The 22,094-nt window shown below is 39.3% G+C and overlaps 2 protein-coding genes across 2 annotated transcripts in view; one reads left to right on the forward strand and one right to left on the reverse strand.

Moving 5' to 3' along the window:
- sept8a (septin 8a) overlaps positions 1-12,703 on the reverse strand; it is a 38,068-nt gene extending 25,365 nt beyond the window's left edge. Inside the window, exon 1 of the mRNA XM_042499914.1 lies at positions 12,582-12,703. Within this exon, the coding sequence (XP_042355848.1) occupies positions 12,582-12,611 (30 nt within the window). The 5' untranslated portion in view covers positions 12,612-12,703. The remainder of the gene's footprint in view (positions 1-12,581) is intronic.
- A 2,986-nt stretch (positions 12,704-15,689) lies between these two features.
- LOC121953015 (ankyrin repeat domain-containing protein SOWAHA-like) lies at positions 15,690-18,270 on the forward strand. Its single transcript, XM_042499922.1, is given in 3 exon segments — positions 15,690-15,950; positions 15,952-16,141; positions 16,866-18,270. Coding segments are annotated over 3 exon segments (1,413 nt in total). The 5' UTR covers positions 15,690-15,803; the 3' UTR covers positions 17,942-18,270.
- Positions 18,271-22,094: the final 3,824 nt, after the last annotated feature.

Here is a 22,094-nt window from a genome sequence, read left to right on the forward strand (position 1 = left end):
GGTTTCCAAATCAAGGGGCACCTCTTAAAACTGTAAACAAAACTAAAAAGGATCTCCAATCACCACTGCTTTTTCAGACACTGTGCACAACCACTCTATAATCAATCTGCATTTAGAAGAGAGCATCCTGGAACCAAAAGCACGAAGATTACCGATACACAACCGACCAAAGACAGACACCACTATTGGCTTGTAAGCATTTTCACCTTTGATCTCCCTTGTCTAACACATCTCAACTGAAGGAGAGACAGTCAGCAACAAGAGAGAGCGTGTTAGAGCTGTAGAGGAACAGACAGACAGCACCTTGAGATGAATGGGGCCACCCGAGCTTGGCTGGCTCCGCCACGAAGGATCGCATACTTGAAGGCTGATGTCACTAAACACAGGCAGCCTGGGAGCAGAGCAGAGCTCAGCAGAACAAACCCCACTGTACTGAACTGAGAGGCAGGCTCTGCATGCACAGCAGAGGAGACAGAAACCTGACTGAACTGCAAAGGATGAGCACTGTGTGTGTGTGTGTGTGTGTGTAAGCACAGGGTTTAATATGTCAGGCAACACCACTGGAGTAATCTGACGTGAGCTGAGCTAGGCAATAGTGAGCTGAAGCACACTGTGAGTTTACTACATTACATTAACGCCCATGTTTAATCAAAGAAAACAAATCTATACAAGCTGTAAATGTGTTTTAAGTGTTTCTCCATGCGATGTTGTCTGTGAAACATCCAGCCAAGCCGAGGACATGTTTTATGGCAAGCCAGGTGACAGCATAGCAAAAACTTGAAAATCCCATTGAAGGGTTCTTTCTTTTTTATGAGATCTAGCTCTTGTTCCCTTTGAGCCTGAATGCATGCATTGTAAGTTGCTTTAAACAAAAGCATCTGCCAATTTAATATAATATTTGTGGTACTCCATAGCAGGTTTACACAGATGAGGATGAGGAAGAAGACAGTGAGCATTTTTGCATTTTTTTGTTAAAGGAATAAGGATCATTTATAAGACAGATAGTCATACCATGTTGAAGTTTTGGAGAAAAAAATGTGAACATACTGATATTTTGATTGATTTGGGGCTACATTTAATAACAGCAAAACTATATCTAAATGATTCAGTTTCTACTACCATTATGTTATTGCTGCTGTTATTGTGCCTCTTTAAATGTAATCTATCTATGTGCCATTCATTTTAATTTGTGCAGCACTTTGGTCAAATGTGGTTGTTTTTAAATGTGCTTGATTTTATTTGATTTGATATGTTCCCAGTTTTCCATGGAGGGGTGTAAGTAAAAGTTTTCTTCACAAAGTCAACATAACACTGCATGGTTCATTGATAAACAAATGGTCATTTTGTAGGTGAAGTACTCATGTATATGCTGTAAACTCAGAGCTCATCAAACCACATTAATGCTTTTTTGCGGTATTCAGTTTGCTGAACGAAGCTTGTAGAGATATTCGGATAGATTACTGGAGGGGGAGGGTGTGACCTCTAGTATTAGGCCTGGAAGGAAACTGGTGCAATGACTATCTGGATTCCTGAGCTGTGTTTAAAAAAGGAGAAGTCGACAATTTATATTAGCCTTTATTTATCCAGGGAGGGATAAATAAAGGCCTGTATGTTCATTTTCCATCAACACCCCCTTTCGTTTCCAGTTTCACATGTGGTAGCAGACTAACTGCACGCAGTTGGTGATTAAGTGGCTTGCTCAAGGGCACATTGACAACATTTTTTGTGTGAGTGAGGAATTTTTTTAGACCACAAGTCTGGAAATTTACACTTCAAGCCACAAAGGCTTACCTCTGGAAACTCATTGTGCCAATTCAATATGTATCTGGACCATCAGAGAAGCATGACCAAAGTCAAGGGGCGGGCTGGTGTCATGCTCAGTAAGGAGTATTTTGACCTTATAAACCTTGTTTCTGTGGAATTTGCTCCAAACTTACAAAACCACATTGGTGAGACTCTCAGATTCAGAAAAATAACACAGATCCTGACTCATGAGATAATTCTAGGGTGACCTCCTACTCTGAACCAGACCGAGCTGTCAGCAGCACGTAATCTTTGTGTGAGAGTGTGTAAATCATGAGAGGCAGATGGGTATGTGACTGAGGGCTACAAAAAAAGCACGCAGACCTGACCATCGGAGTTATCTTTAAGGATAAGACCGAGAAGAACTGCAGACGTGGACAAACTCTCCAAGCTGTGATTTCACTGACAACGTTGGAGTGTGTGCTGGACTCAGTGCTGAAAAAAGTACTACAAGCACCGTTTATGCAAGTAAAAGTAACAATACAACAATGTTAAGGTACTATATTCCAAGTAAAAGTCACTGTCAGATAGCTAAGCAAAAGTAAATAAGTATTATCAGCAAAATACATTTATTTTTTGTATGGCAAGTGAAGAATGTCAGTGAAACGTGGAGTTTCACGCAGGAGAGCTTGACACATTTTCACAAAAAGAAATTAAAAGAGGCAGAAATTAAATTAGATTAAATGTTTTTGGTAATTCAGACCACGGATTCAAATTTAAGAAAAATTAATTACTTCTAGGGCCTAATATTCATAAAATTGAGAACGAGGTAGTGGTGTGCTCGAAGACTGTCTTTGTAACTCAGGAAATAACGCAGATGCTCTTGAAAAAAAGGGTCATAGCCATTTATAAAATTGAATTTAAGACTTTTCAGGGTCCTGCAGACACCCTGGTAGTAGAGCATAAGCGTGAAGTAACAGAAAAATTAAACACTGACCAGACTTAGCTGGCATGCAGGACTAAGTCTATGTGAGAGCTACAACTTATCACTATTGTCACATGAAAACATCTCCATATTCGGTCATTTTCTTGTTTTTCTTTGGCTGGAGGATTACATAGTTCTCCACAAAAAATGACTTTTCCGTCTTATGAAGCTTTGCTGAGAACAAACTGGATTACATGAACAATTCATCACAAAGCTAAAAATAAACCTGATTGCCTTAGTTCCTAAAACATTTAGCCTACACTTAATGACAACAGCGTAACGCCCATCAGTCAAGGATGCATAACCGGCAGAAAAAAGAGCTATTAGGAAAACTCTGAGGCATCTGTCCACCCACTCAGTTCAGAGAAGAGCAGCAAAGTATGACAGGAATGAAAGGCTTCTGGTTAACTGTCTCAGGGTGAGGAAACAACACAGTCAGTTCTCAGGCCACCGTATCGCCAGGCCAACAGGAAATGACTGCACTGCGGGGCCCCAGGTGGCTCAAAGTGAAATGAGGCATAAACAATATAAGCTAGTTCACAATGCTGTGTGTTTGTAGCTGGCTGACGGGAACTACTTTTTTCTGTCAGTGATTTTTTCACAGTCCTGTCACTTTGAGGGGCCTGATGCAGGCTGGCTCACTGTTACCCTCATGGCTTACTGGGACACTTGAATAGAACAAAGCCACTGTTAATTTTAGCAACACCTGTGCTTGTCTTTAGGGGTCGACTGGTACTGGTTTTGCGGCACCGATCCTGATACTATCTATCAGTAGTTAATGAGACCAATGACCGATATTTGGAACCAATGTGAATTTAGAAATTTAGAATTTGGAATATAACAAACTGACACAAAACTTTGTTTAAATGCTTTCAGCAAATGTTTCATCAAAACTGAAACTTTCAACATCATATACAGCAAGTTCCCAGCAAGTGTTTTATAAAATTCAGTGAAAAAAAAATAGTTCCCCGAGGTTTTACAAAGTGAAAGTTCCTCCCTTTGATACTTTCTTTGCATGTTTTGCAGACTGCCTTCCCCGGTGTTGGTTGGTTTCATTAATCATTAATATAAAAAGCTGATACAGATAATCTGCAAAATGCCAATCTGCCAATCTGCAAAATGTCAAAAGTCTTTGGCGTTTAAAAGGGTTACTTCAGATTCGCCAAAGTCACAAAATAACACAAACTAATTAACTGATCGAGGCAGTGGTAGACCAGCAGCTCCCATGTTTTACCAAAATTATTGTTTTTGTCAGTGAAGTCTGGCGTTTTCCGTGTCTGAATGTGCTGTCTGACAGAAAGGTGAGCTATGAAACCGTTATTCTTTTTTTATAAGTGGCTAAAATGTGTCCTGCTGCAGCCCCCGTCCACAGCGGTGCATTGCTTAACTTCCATGTCAGCGATTCTGCCACAGCTTCTCCAAACTGGGGGCATGCTGACAGACACCTACTGTATGTAATACACCAAGTATGAATAAGTAACCAAAACAATGCCCCTTCAAAAAATCCAAACTATCCCTTTAAGATATGAAGCGCAAACACTATGACCTCAAGGGAATCAATTCAACAAGTTACGTTTTAGGACACAATGACTACTGCAGTGTCAAGACAGTTAAGCCACATGCTATAAGAGATTGCTTTTATTGTAGATTAATCATTTTATTATGTGTCTGATTAAATGAATTATCAATAAAATGACAGAAAACTGTGATAGATACCTGTCAATTTGTCAATCAGAGCAAATACCCATATTTTTTGGCTTGATCAATAACTTAAACAATTATCTGAAATTTATGTTTTTAATGTCCATCACTGTGGGACACCTGTCCAAACCCAGAAAGTATAATACTGCCATGGATTCAGTGAGTTACGCTTTGGGCCACAACTTGAGTCCATTTTTCAGTCTGCATTTGTTTACATTTTGGCAAACTGGCACCATTAAATGTATGCAGCATTTGTTTTTGGCAATTCCTGTTTGCAAACAAATGATAAAGACGACTACCTCTGGATGACATCCTCTTCCATGATGCCTAAGCCAAGCTATGGATGTTTATTTACATTGAACGTCAGAGATAATGATATCCTCAGGAAGTGCATGGCACACCAAACCAAGAAATATATGCATGTATGCTTGTGCATTCAGATTTAACTGATTAATGACACACCAATAAGTGGCTGAAGTACCTTCATTGCCCATTGTTGTGCGTAAGCTCCAAAGTCTATTTGAAATTGTTTCAGCACTACAGTCTTTAATGCAACAAACATGATTCCAAACATCACAAAAAATAGTGAATATCATGATAGCAGGTAAGTAAGCTCCAAAGGCACTTTGACATCAACTTTCCAAAAGGTTACATAAATATGTGACGCAGATCCGACCAGACACAAACTGGAGGCAAAACCAAGATCTGTTTTCTATACACCTATCAGTCCACGGAAACATTTTCGGCGCTCAGTCCTAACATGACCTGAAATTCTCCCATCAGTCACTCTCTCCTGCTGCAGACTCCCCTCCTGCTGTCTTTCCATCCTCTCCTCAGCCTGCCTCTCGCCTTCTGGCCTCCGTTCCCACCTGACTTGTGTCTGACTTGTGTTTGCAGCTCGTGTCCGCCTCAGTGAGCCTCCAACTGACAGACAGCAGCAACTTGACAGCCTGAGGTACACACTGCTGCAGCTGATGCTTGTGTGTGAGGAAACACACCGAGGTACGGCCTTTGAAAAGGCTTCAAATATTTACAATAACTTGAGGTGCACTTTGTGTAGACGTGGCCTCCCTTAAATGTCTTGTTTTCACATAACAAGTTAAAGAGGGACGATCAACTGCTACATAGTATTCCACATTTTCAGAATTTTCACTTCACTGGACATTTTCCATTTCCAGTGTGCATTATGTATTTATTATTTTAAGTCATATATACTCAATACATACTGAGGCAGGACTCTAAAGAATTTAGAATAGGAATTGTGGCATGCTAGTACGCTTTTCAAGGCATGAAATGTATCGTTATGACTGCTACTTGTGGAAATCTTACTAGCTACAGAGGTGGGGAAGCTTTAAGCAAAAAGACTTGGACTTGAAATTATGGCTGGATTATTAATCAGTTACTTGATTGACAATAAAAAGATCACAAACTCTTCCAATAATGAATTAATCATGTGTTTATCAAGCACAAATGCCAAACATTTGCCGCTTCCAGCTTTTTAAATGTGAGGTTTTGCTGCTTTTCTCTGTTTAATATGATTGAAATTCTTATTTCTGTGTTTTGGACTTTTTAACTGACAGAAAATTATAACTGAAGATGTCACATTGAGCTCTGACATTGCCAGGAAGCTCCTGGCTTTTCCTGAGGCAAGGTTAGGACTAAAGGTGACAGAGCTGTTTCTGTCACTGCTATGCTACGACCTGCCCGAGAATTTCAGACCTGCAAATCGAGTGTCGTCCATTAAGGTGCTCCTGCAAATCTACTTTTATCATAAGGTTTTCTTATAACCAGTTCAAGCTGAAAAACGTGCATGCGTGTGAGATTGTGCATGCACTTCTCTTTGCATGTATATGTGTGGGGTATATGTTTTTAAATACATTGAGATATCTGTATATTGGGTTAATTTGTCATTTGGTCTTACTATTGATATAAATGTGTCACTGTTTTCCCTAGAATTATTCTATTGACTAAAGCCAAAAACACACCTGTAGTCAGGAGGCGTGTTCATGTGTTTTCAGGTAGGAAGAAATTCTTTGAAACAAAAAGTCACAAGACTGTATTCTCTGAATGCAATTTGCCACCGAAAAGTTAATCTATCCCCAACTTTCATTTTGGCCTCAAGTCGCTGCAAAATAAAACATCAGCAGCTTTTCATAGACACTGCACGGCAGCTTGCTGCAAGCTGCACTTTGCTGCTGCTTAATATGTTTTCAGCATCATACCTGCCCTTTGTGAAGCACTCTACAAACACAGATTTGTGCAATATAAAGAAATGTAAATTACCATTAAAAAAAACTATTATAACTATTGGAATTGGCTGTTTTTCACCATTTTCTTTTAATTTTAAATTAACAAAAGAGATTAATCAATATTGGAAAAATGAGATGCAGTTTTACAAAGTCTGGGACTCGGTTTTGAGACACAGACACTAACTGCACTGACTTGCTGTTGTAGACTTAACTGGTCAATAGGATCTCTACCTTAACTGACAGCTGCATAAGAAAAAAATCTTATGAGACTACAGACAACTATTTTACTAAAGCATAACTATTGACGGATTGTTTTTACCGAAGTGTGATTGTTAAAATGTAATTACTACAAGCACAAAGCTTCATTTGGTGTTGAGAACAGATGTATCTGTTTGAGGGCTTATTCAAACTAGCATCTGTGAGGGGAGGACGCCACATGAAAACCTCAATGACAAACCAACACACACATTTAGTGCTCTGCAGATGAGGTAGGGTGGTGACTTCCTGTCCAATGACGGTCATGCAGATTTATGAACAAGCCGGATGTCTTCTGAATTATAATTATGAGGGGACTGCTTCATCATAACTTCTGAAAGGGCTCTTTTGTGTAAGGGGTCATTATGAACTGCGGCACAAAGGATTTTACATCTCATACAACGTCATCAAACAAGAAATGTACTTTAGAAAGATGTTGTTGTCATATTATCATCTCTAACCCACCCCGACGGGTTTTGCCCATTTTGCAATAGCCGCTCTACTGCCGCTACTTGATGTTGCAATGGTGAAAATGTTGACTGTTGAACTTTGCATGTGTGCCTTCAGGAATTCACAAGCACAGTGATAAAAAAAACAAGTTTTCATCTGTTTATTATCTCATCAAATGCCCTCAATATCTCTCTCCGCCTCTCTAGTCTCACAGTCGTGCACAACAATCGTATGAGCGCATTACTGCTCAGCTTTATCACTCATCTATGCCCAACAGGAAAGACCAAAAAATGAGTGAGACAGACGGGAGAGGAGACACGGGAACCATTTTACGAGACAGATGTACAGCTCGCTCATCTTTATGGGGCTTTTCAAAAATACACTGTATCCTCACTATCACTGAACTGAGGTAGAAAAAAATGTATCCCAACAAAACAGTTTTTGTTGTGTTCTCAGGTATGTTATTAGCCACAGGGCAAAGTGATTTCTTCATGGATTAGAAGTAAAAGTCTCTCACGTGCACAGAAAAGCTCTCACAAGTGCTAAGTGATTAAGATCTAGACTAGTAATGCAAGTTATTGAATGCTGTAGAACTATGGATACTAACTAAAATTGGAGACGTACAGCTCAGAAAATCAAACATATCTTGTGCTCTCTGTGGATGCAGTAAATCCAGCCTTAATTTTGTTTTGACACTGATTAATCAAAGAAAATAACAGGGGACATTTTGCATTGTTTTGACTGGATTTCTCACTTTTTCGAGTCGATGTCTGCAGCACTTAAGCCGTCTCAGCCAAGTCAGCATTCACATGATTCCTGCAAGTTTCATGTTTCAGAATCCAAAACAGAAATGAACTCGAGACCATCTTTCAATGGGATCACTCAAGCTCAGATACAGTGATCCACTTATAACTATTGCGACCAATGGCCCCTTCCTACCACCTTACTTTCGGCCCCCTTGCTTGGACCACATCCATCTTCGAACTCGACTTTCATTTTGATCTCAGCGAAACACCTGTAAAGTTTCATGACTGCGTCTTGCATGGTTGTGACGCCATCGTGGTGACAAAATCTGTCCACAGGCAGACAGACAAACACCTGGCAAAATACTCACACAGCTTCTGTGGTACTTCCCGCTACAGTCGCTGTCACCAGGACCACATTTCACCATGATGACACACACAGACAGACTCAGGAGGTGAAAACAATACCAGCTGCAAAAAAAAGTGACTCCATGCAGCCTTTTTATTGTTCATACTGATAAAAAGACATCCATATCCCATGTGAAACACGTAAACATCAGAACGATGCCACTTGGCGCTGTGGAGCCTTTCAACAAGACACATGACTGATGAGGTGCTGCAGTTATTAAACGTGTGAGGTTATGGCGTGGTTTTTTATCTTGCAGGCCATCCATCCAACAGCTGTTCAATGTGGACTACGTTTTATGGTGAACTTGCCTCTGTTAAATTAGACAACACAGCCTCAAAACCTTCATTCAGCCTTTGCCAACATTATTTTGAAATCTTTTTCAATCTAACAGCTGCACAATTTGGGTTACAACAGGTCTTTGCCAAATTCTGACCTATTCTATAGATGGATATTGACTCATCATCGTCAGCTGCAGCTCGGCTGTCATGATTCATCCAACACATCGGATTTGACGGTCTCGCCTCGAGGCAGTTCTGGCCTGTATGTTCTCTATACAGCCAGCATCACTGCCGACACACAACATTTAGTTTACTTGACCTGCAATCTGTTGTGAGCGGCTGAACAACATGGAAAGGCGCTGGCTAAAATTTGAAGGAAGTGTGTTTTAAGTCTAAGAGTGCATTTAAAATAAACAAATCTGCGCTGAATAAAGCGCTCGATGCATTCGCGAGTTAACATCCCCCTCTGCGCAAACAAGCAAAGCTGCACTTTTAAAGTACGAGCCTCATAATTCAACATTCATTGTCTTTTGCCTTTAAGCACTTTATGAAGCTAATTTCATTTCATGCATGCAGGCCTCACGGGAGAGACAATACTCTTCAGGGTCAGTAGGCAAGCGCTGTACATGCTAAATATGTTGTAGGGCATTTCATTACATAACCATTTAAATGAACAGCATCCGTTTCCATATGCTCAACACTCTAATGCAATCAATGAGTGAAAGCAATAGTTGGCTCCATTGATCGCCTCCTGTGGCCCTGGCCTAGAAAGTTATCCCAAAGCTACGCTGTCTGTTGCTTTGGATTGACGCGGGCCAACAATGCAACCAAACACACATCCCTATCAATAACTGCACGTAATTAACAGTGTGCCCTTTAAACAAACTGCCAGGCGAGCATGTCCGTTTGTTCAATATGTTCTCACTTAGTTCAGAAAGTTGGACAGGAAGTCAGACAGACAGCCCGCTGTTGATCCACAGGCCTGTTTTACTGCAATCAGCATTTTTCTTTAATCGATTCTCTTACTTTGTATTCCAAAAAAGACGACTTATCTTCTGCACCCTCACTTGGAAACCTCCCCAATTTAAGAAATGCCAAGCGTGCAATATCCTATGCACCTTTTTTTGGATCCTCTCCTTTCTTCACGGACATGTGCTGCACCAAGAAGTGGCAGGAGAGGCCCGCAGTGTCTTCTTAATCTCTTTATCCCTGAAACTCAATGCTGCTTACTGTCCAATTCACCACAACAAGGATCTCTTCAAGCATCTGCCAAAAAGTTAATCACCCTCTTTAAATCCCCTCCTGTGCATTTGCGTCGTCGCCGTGATACCGGTTCTCCAAACGCTTCCTTGTGCGACTGCGTGAATTCTTGACATACTTGAGGGTGTATCGCTATTTTCTTTGGCCTGTATTGCGTCACCACACTGTACCTACAGGGTTACACCTGACTGACAACTAAGCTCGTCACTATGAAAACAATGCAGGATACTCTGCTCTCATTTGATACTAAGCCCAACCTTTACTGTGTAGAGCCGGGATGTCCAGACTTTTTTGAATGGGGGTCAAAACAACTGGAGTCCAGCTGCTTCTCACACCACATGGGTTATTTTGAAAATGACATGCAAATGACACAAATGTTTCAAAATTAAGCGATAGTATGTATGAAGTATTCAAGTTAGTATGAAGTATTCAAGTTTTCGCCACACCTAAAAGCGGCGGCCCTTTGCTTTTGACTTTATGCTTCTTTGCCGTGGCCATGTCTACAGGGAACATCTAGTCTTAATAACCATTAGTCTGCTTATTTACCATCTGTTTATGAAAATACATTTGTTTCACTCATGCAGGTCCTACTTGGTGCATGTCTACAAACTGTATGAAAATGTAATAAATGTAAAAATGATCTTGCTTGATTAACCAATATCTTGTTAAGTACATTTTGAAAGACAAACCAAGAGCCTGTTAAAATCTGTTTGAGGGCCACAACTGGCCCCCTGGGCCAGACTTTAGACATGACCGGTGTAGAGAAAGGCCATCAGCAATGGAGCCAGTGATTATTTAGCATCTGGCTGGTAAAACTGACATGGCCTTTAGTGCAAATATCACATTATGAGTCAAGAAAGTTAGTTGAATTTTGCACACCTGAGCATAAAGTTCAAATGAAACCATTGTTAGGAGCTACTGTTTCTAAATATATATATATGTAATTCAAAAGGTAATTAGTTTTACACAACAGAACTGCAAGTAATACACTTTCGACTGGGTCTGTGGTGTTTAACAGCAAGCTTATAGCTTTCTAAATAGTCTTTGTACAGTACTGTGCAAAAGTCTTAGGCCACCGTACAGTTCTTGTCATAGTAAAGTAACACTGATGATATATTTATGCTTATTTATCAGTCTTTTAATCAAGACACAAACACAGAACACAGAGAGCAGGTACTATGCCAAAGTAGTCACAACAAAATGGCTTCTTCAGACTGAAGTCAATATTTAGTGGGAAACTTGGAATCATACAACAATAACAAACAACAATCAATATCAAGCTTTGGACGAATGCAGCCTGGTGTAAATACACTATAAGATTAGTATTGTAAATCTCATATTGTCTGTGCATGAGAGTTTAAGACATGCTAAGTGGATAGGGAGGTCACACTAAATGGTGGCATGGAATTTAATACCAAGTTTTTTGATTTCTCAAAGTAATACAATATGCTTTTTTTCACAAAAAAAAAGTTAAGATTGTATTTATTTACACAAGGAATAGTGTAGAACACGCTATATGATGTATATTTTTGATGGTCTTGAAGATGTGAAATCAATTTTGTGCCATCTATCTAGTTTTTCTTGTGATTTAATCAATAAGTTTCCAGGTACTTTTTTTTTCTCAATGACTGAAGAAGTAAATCATTATGTAGCGCTACTGTATATATTAGACAGTCTTTGAGTTGTGTTAATTGCTGTGTGTTTTATTGGTGTTGTAATGTGTTTAGCTGTGGGTATGAATGATAGATCATGTCAATTTATGTAATCTAGTAAATGAAATATTGTTATAGAAATAATGGAGACTCCAGGAAGAGACGTTACTGTTTAAAACAGGAGCTAATGGGGATCCTAATAAACAAACAAATTAAATAAATATTTGTAACTTTAGACTGCTGAAGTTGTTTTTTTTCTCTAAAATATTTGCGTTTTTTAAACTGTTTACATATTTTTTTACGTATTTTCTGGCTGTTTTTTAGTGGAGACTACTAAGAATTAAATATGTATGATCATTATAACCTTACTAACATAACAACGTCTAAGGTGGCCTAAGACTTTAGCACCGTGCTTTATGTGCTAGCAATAGTTGTATCCAAAAACAGTGATAATATAATAATATTTTTCTAAATGTTTTGTGTTTGCAGCCACTTCCAATAACGTCCACAGTAAACAGTTCACTGCTGCTGCTGCACCCATTTATGCACAACAGCAAAGCATACATGTGCAGAGACGCAACTCGGGAAATAAACGTTACGTTGAGACAATACAATAGTCAACAATAGCAGCGTCTTCATAATTTCTCTTCACCGATTAAAGAAACCACCAGTCACCGTCACTGAAATCACTTCCACCGCCTCGGCTGAGCCCACATCACAGGCTTCAAACGCGGGGGAGGCTTAGCTTCCCAGCGGCTAACACACTTTTACTAATCACAACCAAGTGGCTACACTTGCATTGTGTTTTTTTCCGTTGTGGAAAAAAAAACAAGAAACCCCGTGGTGTTTTACTCACCGAAAATACGTCTACGTCCGTGGCAGCCATGGTGCGGAATGTATGGTGTTAGGGCAGACTGAGCAGAGGCGAAAGGGAGCAGCCCTCGTCTCTCCGTGTTAGCCTGCTGCTAAACTAGTGAGCGGAGCTGACAGAGAGGAGGAGACGGAGAGGAGCTGCTAACTGAACAGGGAGGCTAACAGCCAGGCGACAAGATGACTCCCTGCTGTTCACTTCTGTTTCGCTCAGTCGGGTTAAATTGCTTCTTTTCCCTTTTTTTTTTTTACGAATTTTTCTATAAGTCAGCGGGAGTCCAAAGGAGCTTTCTGAGACGTATTGACTGTTAAGCACGGGATGGTAGGGGGAAAAAAGTCGGTAAATGGAGCTATCAGCCGTTATTTAGATGCTTCCGTTTTGCGCATGCGCAGTAAAGCGGATATGTATGCCTAAAATGTTTACTATCTACAATATTAACCTTCTTTCTGTTTTCAGATCTCATCTTAAACACATCTTTTTAAACTTGCATATTCAGTTTGTCCCCAATTCACACTAAACTTTTTTACATACGATTTTTATACACTGTAAAATTCTCTTTTTAATAGAATCGAATTGATTTTTTTTTAACTGATCTGTTGTTACACTGTTGTTGTTGTTTTTTTAACTCTTTGTAAGGTTACCTTGAGTATATTTATTTATTTGTTTCTTTGTTTTATTTTAATTTGGCATCTGCTTTTAGGTCACCTTAAACTTATTTCTCAGTAGTCTCTTTTTTTTAAATACAGCCAGAACACACAGGAAATTTGTATTTAGTATTTTAAAAGAACATATTTTAGAAAAAAAAAATTATTATTATTATTATTATTATTATTATTATTATTATTATTATTATTATTATTATTATTATTATTTTCATTTTATTCCACTTTCTACTCTACCACATCTTCGAGACAAATATTGTAAGCTGCTTTTTAGTCAGCTACATTAATTTGACAGCTTTGGTTACTCGTTACTTTTCAGATTGAGATTTTTGTTTGTTTGTTTTGGGTTCAAACACCCAGTTTGTTTACAAGAAACACAACTGTTAGAAATCCTAACTTCTTGTTTATTTTGCCTCAAGAAAAACATCTGCCAAATGTCCTGACAAATCATTAAAAATACCTGGTTTTGTAGACAGAATAACAATGTCCTGATGTCTCATCAAAAATACCTGCTTTTTATCTCCGGAAAACATCTTATTAGTGCCCCCAACTTCTTGTTAAAAATACCCATTTTGTGTAGTACTTTTACTTTTCATACTCTAAGTACATTTTACTGATTATACTTAAATTCTTTACTTAAATCAGGTTTTGAATGCAGGACTTTAACGAATAATTGAGGATTTCTACAGCGTGGCATTGGTACCTTTACTCAAGTAAAGTATCTGAGTACTTCCTCCATCTCTGTGTAACAGTCAACGTTTAATAGTACGTTGAAGTGGGAAGTGAACTATCTTGACCCATATATGTTTCATCTTTGGGCGGGACAGATATGTTCCAATATGGCCACTTCTCGGGAACTCCCATCAGTCCAGGAATGTCATGCTGCACGCACTGCAAGCCAGGACAAGCGCGAGCAGCAGCACTCAGCGACAGAGGGGGAGCACAAATATGTGTGCCAGCGGAGGAGATAATAAAAAACATACAATCATCACTTCAGTGTAGCCAGCAATGTGTGTGTGTTGCAAGATGGGACATTAATATTTAAATAAATTAATGAGGTCACAGATTGATTTTGGGGGGTGCAGCCAATCAGAGCATGTCATCTGATATTGTTCCAGTATTGAGTCTAATTAACTCAAAAACTAAAACCAGTGTTTCTAAGTTGTGTGTATTGTAGGCTACTGTGCATGTAGCTTAGGTGCCCTGGGAATTTAATGTTGGCATCCAGTTTACATTAAACAACACAGGCTGTTGTGTATGGTTGCTTTTAAGGTCCGACCAGTTCTGGGGTTTGGGGGTTATGTTCATTTTTAGAATTTAGAAAATGTGGTACTGATTGGTTTAATGGTCCAGTTATGAATTGTTGCGTGTTTTTGTTACTTGAGAATGAGCCATTTACTATATCTGAATTCAGAGCGGGTCCTTTTCCACAAAGTCTGCCATGTTGTTTCTACAGCAACCCAGAAGAGACAAATCAAACACTGGCTCTAGATGGGGCCATGCATGTTTTCTCATTTTCACGTTGGCCACCATAATTGTCCTACACATCTGTCCCAAGTATTTACAATGATAGTATCATTGTAACCTCTTAGATTTAGCACAGGGGGAAAGTTTCAGTTCTGCAAACTCACCACGAAATCCAACATAATGGACCTTTGACAAATGTTTTTGATATTACTTGAATTTGGTTAGCCTATTTTTATTTTTTTATGTCCTGCTTAGGCTATATAGATTGCAACCATTATATAATTGGACTTACACACATCTTAATAAACAATCAATCTATATAGTCAAAAAAAAATTTGAACGCATAGACCTACAAAATATCAGTTTAATGATATTGTAATTATAATTATGATTGAGTGTAAATGAAAAAATCAAATAAACACATTAAAAAAATCAATTGAAAAATGATAAACAAAATTGATTAGGCTATATTCAGTCAGAGGATATGGTCACAACTCTGTATGTGAGCCAAAATAACCTGAAAAATATGAATATCCTACATGTAAATGAAATGTAGGACTATACATTTTCTATTTAGGATGATTTTAAATATTGGCTCATTCACATATGCTTGTTAGTAATCTCTAAATGGGAATGAGAATAAGATTTTTGGTGGTCTTTTTGAATACTGAGGATGTTAGAACTGTATTATTTATTTATTTATTTATTTATTTATTTTATTTATGCTAAAGAGAGACAGAAAAAAAACAGATACAATAACAAATACAAGATACCAAGTTCTTTGCTTTTATAGTGACAGACAAAATAAACTTGATGCAATATTAGTCTTCAGTTAAAAGTGTTTTTCATACTGGCAGTGCAGCCACTTTACTTAGCCTGGAGGGATGCATACATTATTCAAATTGAGTCCACGTCTGCGCCTTTCACCGGAAAAAGACTCCTCCAGGTGGAGAGAGCGGCCAGGTGAGGGTTTACTGTCAGCAGAACAAAGGTGGAGCAGATAAAACCTACAGCGCTGAACTTTGAGTTAGAAGTTATAACTTTAATCTGATAAAAGTGCAGTTTTATAAAAGAAAATATGTCTCTGACGCAAGAATCCGTCCTGTTTCTGCTGATATCGGAGGGGGGCAAAGTGAAGAAACCCGACTTGGTGTGTAAGTTTAAAGCTTTTCTAGACTGCGAGGATACAGCACAGAAGGAGCGGAACAGGGAGCTTTTCAAGACTTTTTGTCAACAATGTCGCCGTCGTTAAAGAAATCGACGGTGTCCGGTATGTTGTCGTCAGGAAAGTGTATCAGCATTTGCTGGACGGTGCGCAGGCAGCGCAGAGCCCAGAGGGAAAGACTGAAGAGCCGACAGGTGAGCTGCAGCGCCCACCTGCAAGACAGGAGACTGGGAGCTCTGGTGATGCACGAGGTCAGTGGGGGAATGTAACTAAGTACATTTACTCAAATACTGCACTTAAGTATGAATTCAAAGTACTTTACTTGAGTATTTTATTTTCATGCTACTTTATTCTTTAACGTCACAATATTTCAGAGGGAAATATTGCACTTTTTACTTTATTACATTAATACGAGAGCTTTTGTAACTTTACAGATTAAGATTTTATTTTTTTTTGCATAAAAACATAAGAAGTGTTTTTAAAATGTGTGTGTTTGTTATAAACTTAATTACCAAACAGTTAAGTAGTTATGCATGTACAGTTGCATTAATTTATTTATTATTCAATGAATTAATTCACAGAAAATTATGGGCTAACTATTCTGATAAATTGTCTTTTCCCATTTTTTGTGGGTGGGGTTTTTTAAGTAGGTTTGAGTTTTGGGAGGTGTTAGTTTTGGTTTTTTTTTTTTGTTTTTTTTTTTTAAATGTCATTCTTTTTATGTGTATTTTTTGGGTGTCTTTTCTATTTTTTTTTTTTTCTAAATAATTTTGATTTTTTTTTCTTTCTTATAATTTTGAAGTTTGGGGCGTTTTTCCTTTTTTAAATATAAATTTGAGGGGTTTTTATGTTCTTTTCCCTTCATTTTAGGTCATTTCTCTTTTACTTTATATCTTTAAGATTTTTTGGGTGTTAGGTTTAGTAGTAGTACTTTTACTTCAGTGAAGTATCTGAGTATTTCTTCTACCACTGCAGGCGGGGAGAGATCAGCTGAACCTGATCAGGAACAGGAAAGCAAAAGTGGTGAAAACCCCACAGAAATACTTTCTCCCATACAGCTGGCATTGCAAAGGAGCAAATTGACAGATGTTAGAGTGAAAAGAACGCTGACTTTTGGGATCCAAAGTCAGGACACAAATAGAGGTACTTGCTCAAGAACGGCAGCAGTAGATGAGCCCGATAGCGTGAAAAACAAACCCTACGCCTTACCTCTGAGGATGCCGCCCAGCGCCACCAAGGTGGAGATCCACAAACTGAAGATGGACCCAGATGACCCTCCTGAAAGCCCGTTCAGGAACAAGAGAAGGCCTCCATCAGTGGAGACGAGCGGCAGCGTCAGCCCGCCTCAGCTGAGAAGGTCAGTGAAGAGCACCAAGGCGTCAGAGGAGCCCAAAGAGACAAGGGTCCCGTCCTTGGTTCCCCTGGAGCAGTCGGAGCATGAGTGGCTGGTGAAGTGTGCGGCGGGTCACTGGAGCCAAGTTTACGGTCTGCTGCTAAGAGACAACCAGCTGGCCGAGAAGCGGGACTTCATGTCAGGGTTCACCGCTCTGCACTGGGCAGCCAAATGTGGGAACAGTGACATGCTTGTGAAGATCATCGACCTGTCCAGGCAGGGAGGGGTGGACATTGACATTAATGCAAAAACACACGGCGGATACACTCCTTTGCACATCGCCGCCCTGCATGACCAGGAGTACATCATGGCCATGCTGGTGGGGGAGCACGGGGCCGATCCGAGCATCAGAGACAACTGCGGGAAGAGGGCCTACCACTATCTGCACAAAGGCATTTCAATGACGGTGAGAGAGATGCTGGGGGAACCCAAAGCCCGGGAGGCTCCGGACAGGGCCGTGCACGAGAAAGAAGAGTCGGACCTGCTCCCAGATCTCTCCAGGGGCCTGTCTTCTTTTAGCCGTCTCTTCCAGCCTCACGTGATGAGCCACAAGAAGAAGCAGAAGAGGCCGACGTTTTTCTCTCTGAGCGATGAGCCCAGCGAAGAACGAGAAGACAGCAGCTTCAGACACGGAGTTGTGTCAGATGTTTTTATGTGAACTCAGAACTCCTCTCCAGCCTTTTCGTCTTATTTTAATGAGGAAAACCATCCAGGATTGTGACTGACATACCTCTGATTCCAGGCCCTCTTCAATAATGACTAAAACAAGCCTGTCATGTTTTGTTTTATTTATATATATATATTTTGGCATTGATCAGATGATATTAAAAAAGGATATTTTATCAACACTGTTGGTTGATAGAGACAGATGGGCACAAGTACGTTAAAAAGCATCTTGTTATAAATTACAAATACTTGCTCAGGCTAATTATTGTACTTTTGTCCTACAGTTTAACCTTTGAAACCTGAGCAAATTGGCTTGATTTCTTCCAGCTTAACACAAAACAACTCAAAACTTGCAAGAAATTAAAAAAAAAACGAAAGTTACAAGAAAATGACCTGAAAATTAGCCAAAAAAGGTTAAAAAAAAAAAAAAAAAACAACTGAAAAAGTCTTAATATACTCACACATATACATTATTTATGTAACATTTTGGGACTTTCTCCTCTTTAAAAAATCTAATAATTTTATGTCTCTCCTAGTTTTCAGGCAATTTTCTTGTCACTGTTTTCTATTTTCTTGCATAATTAAGAAACAAACCTTACTTTCTTGTGAGGCATCTCTTGCTCATTGCCTTCTCCCTCAAGTTTTAAAAGAAACCAAACACATTTTCTCAGGTTTCAACGGTTTTAATGCTTTTGTAAGACATTTGAATACAGCACAGGAAAACTGATGTCAGTCTGCTCATCTCTGGTTAGCAACAGAGTTTTGGTTTGAGGTGATACTTGTATGAGTTGTGTGTGAAGGTAGAGTTTACAGGTGTGCATATAACATGTTATGCTGTTTCTTGAAGGATCATCTTCACCTTCAGGGGACGCTTACACTCAAAACTGAAAACTGAGCTTAACAGTAATAATATTTATTTTATGTTTAAGAACGAGTATCTGTTTCCCTTAATACAGAAGCATACAATCACAACTATTTTCATTGTCTCTTCTCTTCAAAAATGTCTTTCTTTATCTACTTTTGTGAAGAATGAATCAACTAACATGAACTCAACCAATGACGATGAAATTCTGCTTGTGAAGAACCGGGGGAAATCAAGACTGGACTTGTGTGCTGAGTAACGGAGATGAACTTGAGTAATGAAATGGTCATACTCCTGATTTCCACAGGCAAACGTGCCCAGACTAAAAAGTGAGGATGTGCTGATTTATGGGTGAATCAAGCCTCTAGAAGCAACACAATAAATTAATAAATAAAAATCTGAGAAATGTTTTTGCCTCTGAGGAGGATTTAGGGGACTTGCTTCTTCATCGCTTCACTTTATCACAAATTAATTATTAAACACTGTGGATTTAGGAGCAAATATCCTACTGCAAAATCCCTGGAAGAAAACAAACACTGGATTTGACCGGATTATATTTCATTAGATTAGACGAGGGGTGTGTCATTGATAAAAGGCATACAGGTGTTCCATAAATCATTACAGTCTATGCATGTGCCAAAATGTTTCTGAAATGTGGCTTGGAGCCATCTCTTGACTTGCTGAGACAGCTGTGAATCAGCCTCATGAGCAGCTGACTGGGAATGTGTGTGTGTGTGTGTGTGTGTGTGTGTGGCTGAACATGTGTGTTCATGCTGCCACGTTTCCTGTCTATCATGGTTCCTGGTTGACTGGAGAAGAATTAAAGAAATGTTTTGAATGTGTCAAAATGACATGTAGTTGCAACTTGTTTGAATCATGGGGGAAACAGTGTGACGAAATGGTACGCGTCCTGTGGTCAGCCTCACTCTCAGACTGTCCGTCTTGTCCCTGCCTCGAGTCGTCTCCCTCTGTTTTTTTTTCGCGTCTCATGATGTCACTTTCCCAGAAGCTTACATTGTCTTCACGTCAAGACGATGTTTCATCTCCGAGCCTCTGGGTTTTCTTAAGCAAATGTTCTTTTCTGCTGCTGCTGCTGCTGGGAGGAAAAAGGCCATCGGAGGGTCAGAACAAGACCTGGAGTGGTGGAGAAAGTCAAATCCTTTAGATGGAGGAAGTAGAAATGATATAATGTTAAATGACATTAAAGTTAACTGCAGCAAAAAGTGGAAAAATGAGAATATGAAAGTGTAAATGCTAAATCTAAAGGTAAACCCACATAGTTTTCAACTGAGACCCTATTTACCCATGTTTTTGTGTCTATGTGAATGATGGGGATACATTTTTAAAAAGAAATTGGTCTAGCATTGAAAAAGAGAGCTGCAGCCGCAATCACGTGCAACCACACGGGGCATTTGCACATCGTCTTCTTCTTCATTTACATTCACTAAAAGTACTTTTTTTTGCCGCTGACAGGCTCCGATTGTTGTGATAAGTGTCTGAAAACATTATGGAAAGGATTCCTAAGGAGAAATGAAACATTTTTCTTTACCTTTTACTTGATTGGTTTGTTTGTTATTGTGTGTAACATTTTTCAGGACCACATTGTGTCGTATCAGGTAAAAGGGGGTTTAAAGGGATGGGAAAGTTTTGACATTTTTGGAAATTCACTTTCTTGCCAAGAGTTAGATGACACCACTGATACCACCCTCTGACATGAGAATGGTATTAATCTTATCGAACTCTCAGCAAGACAGCAAATAAGTGTATTTTGCAAAAAATCAAACATTCTCTTTAAACACCGAAGAACTCGGGTGAAGACAGGAGCAACGACAGAGGATCACAGCAGGGAAAAAGGGAAGGAGCTCAGCGAGGGTAACAGACGAACTGACAAACAAGAAAGAGGAACACACAGGTGTACGTACACAGAGGGCACTAATAAAGACAACCACACAGCTGGGAAAGGTGGACACAGAAACAGGAGGGAAACAGGGATTGGCCTGTAAATGCAGGTGAGGGAGAGAAAACAAGGGTGGAGCAAACAAGACTAGAACAGAACAAATGTGCAGGGAAAACTAACGAGAGGACAGGCGAGACTGATGCAGGACAGGTGAAATTAATCAGGGAAACACACAAAAGCTGCGTTCGAAACAATTCCCTGTCAAAGAAATAGTGCACTATATAGTGTGTTTGCCATTTTGTAGTAGTGTTCGAATTCTCAGCACTTAATTTTATCTACTATATAGTGCACTATAAATACCCATAATGCACAGCAAATTTGAGCGTATGTACAATGTACCCTACATTTTACTTCTGTATACCACAATGCAATGCGTTTGTGTATTTTTAGAGGAAGAAAATTCCAGCATAGTGTCCAAAATCGTGTTTGCTTACACTACAATAGTGAGCTAAAGACAGGAGCTAAAACCAGACATGATGCAAGAGGGTGAAAAAAAGAAAATAAAACAGGAAACAGAACAAGAGATACGAGAAACAAGGAAAACACAACCAGAAAAACCCTCAAAACAAAGTCCACACTTTAACAAAAAACCTAAAACCACAACGGTCTTGTCCTTTTACTCAAGTATTAGAGAAAATCCAGAAAGTCATCTCAGTATTTGTGAAGTAAAATTAACGACACAACATAAATTAGGCCTGCCAGCCATATTCTTGGTAAGAAAGCTCCACATGACCCCGCACAAATTCGTGTTTTAATTACTACTTGTCATGACATTTGAGGTTGTAGAGAAATATAATGAGGAGTGTCTGGAATACATTTTCAATGTAAACTATTATGTGTGTGTGTTAGGTGGATATGAACAGGCCTTGTATAATTAGAGCAGTGCTCCAACAGAAACATTGACTGTCATAAAGATGCAATAAATCGTAGTGCACAGTGTTTTGGCTCTGTCAGTCTTCATAACTGAGTTGTGTAATGACTGCCAGAGGTGAGAGGAGGAAGGTGTGCTGACATTCCTGCGGGGCGAGGGGTTCAGAGTTCAGGTTGGATAGTGAGCGTTGCAGCCACTTATCTGAGCATGTGGCAGAGTAATCACTGAGTCATCGACATGATCTACAAACCTTCTTGGAAGTCATGGTCAATTTTATTGTTATTTGGCAGCATGAGGCAAAAAAAAACTTTTTGCCCCTCCATGGTGAAGATGTTGCCGATTGGAGCTTTATGTTTCATACAGTTAGTTTGTTTTTAGGGTTTTTTCTGTGTCACGCAATTTCTGGTCCATCCCACATGAGATTACAAGACACCAATACAAAGCATCTTCTGGTT

This window comes from Plectropomus leopardus, chromosome 13 (genome assembly GCF_008729295.1).
Source record: "Plectropomus leopardus isolate mb chromosome 13, YSFRI_Pleo_2.0, whole genome shotgun sequence".
In the NCBI taxonomy this organism is placed as follows: domain Eukaryota; kingdom Metazoa; phylum Chordata; class Actinopteri; order Perciformes; family Serranidae; genus Plectropomus; species Plectropomus leopardus.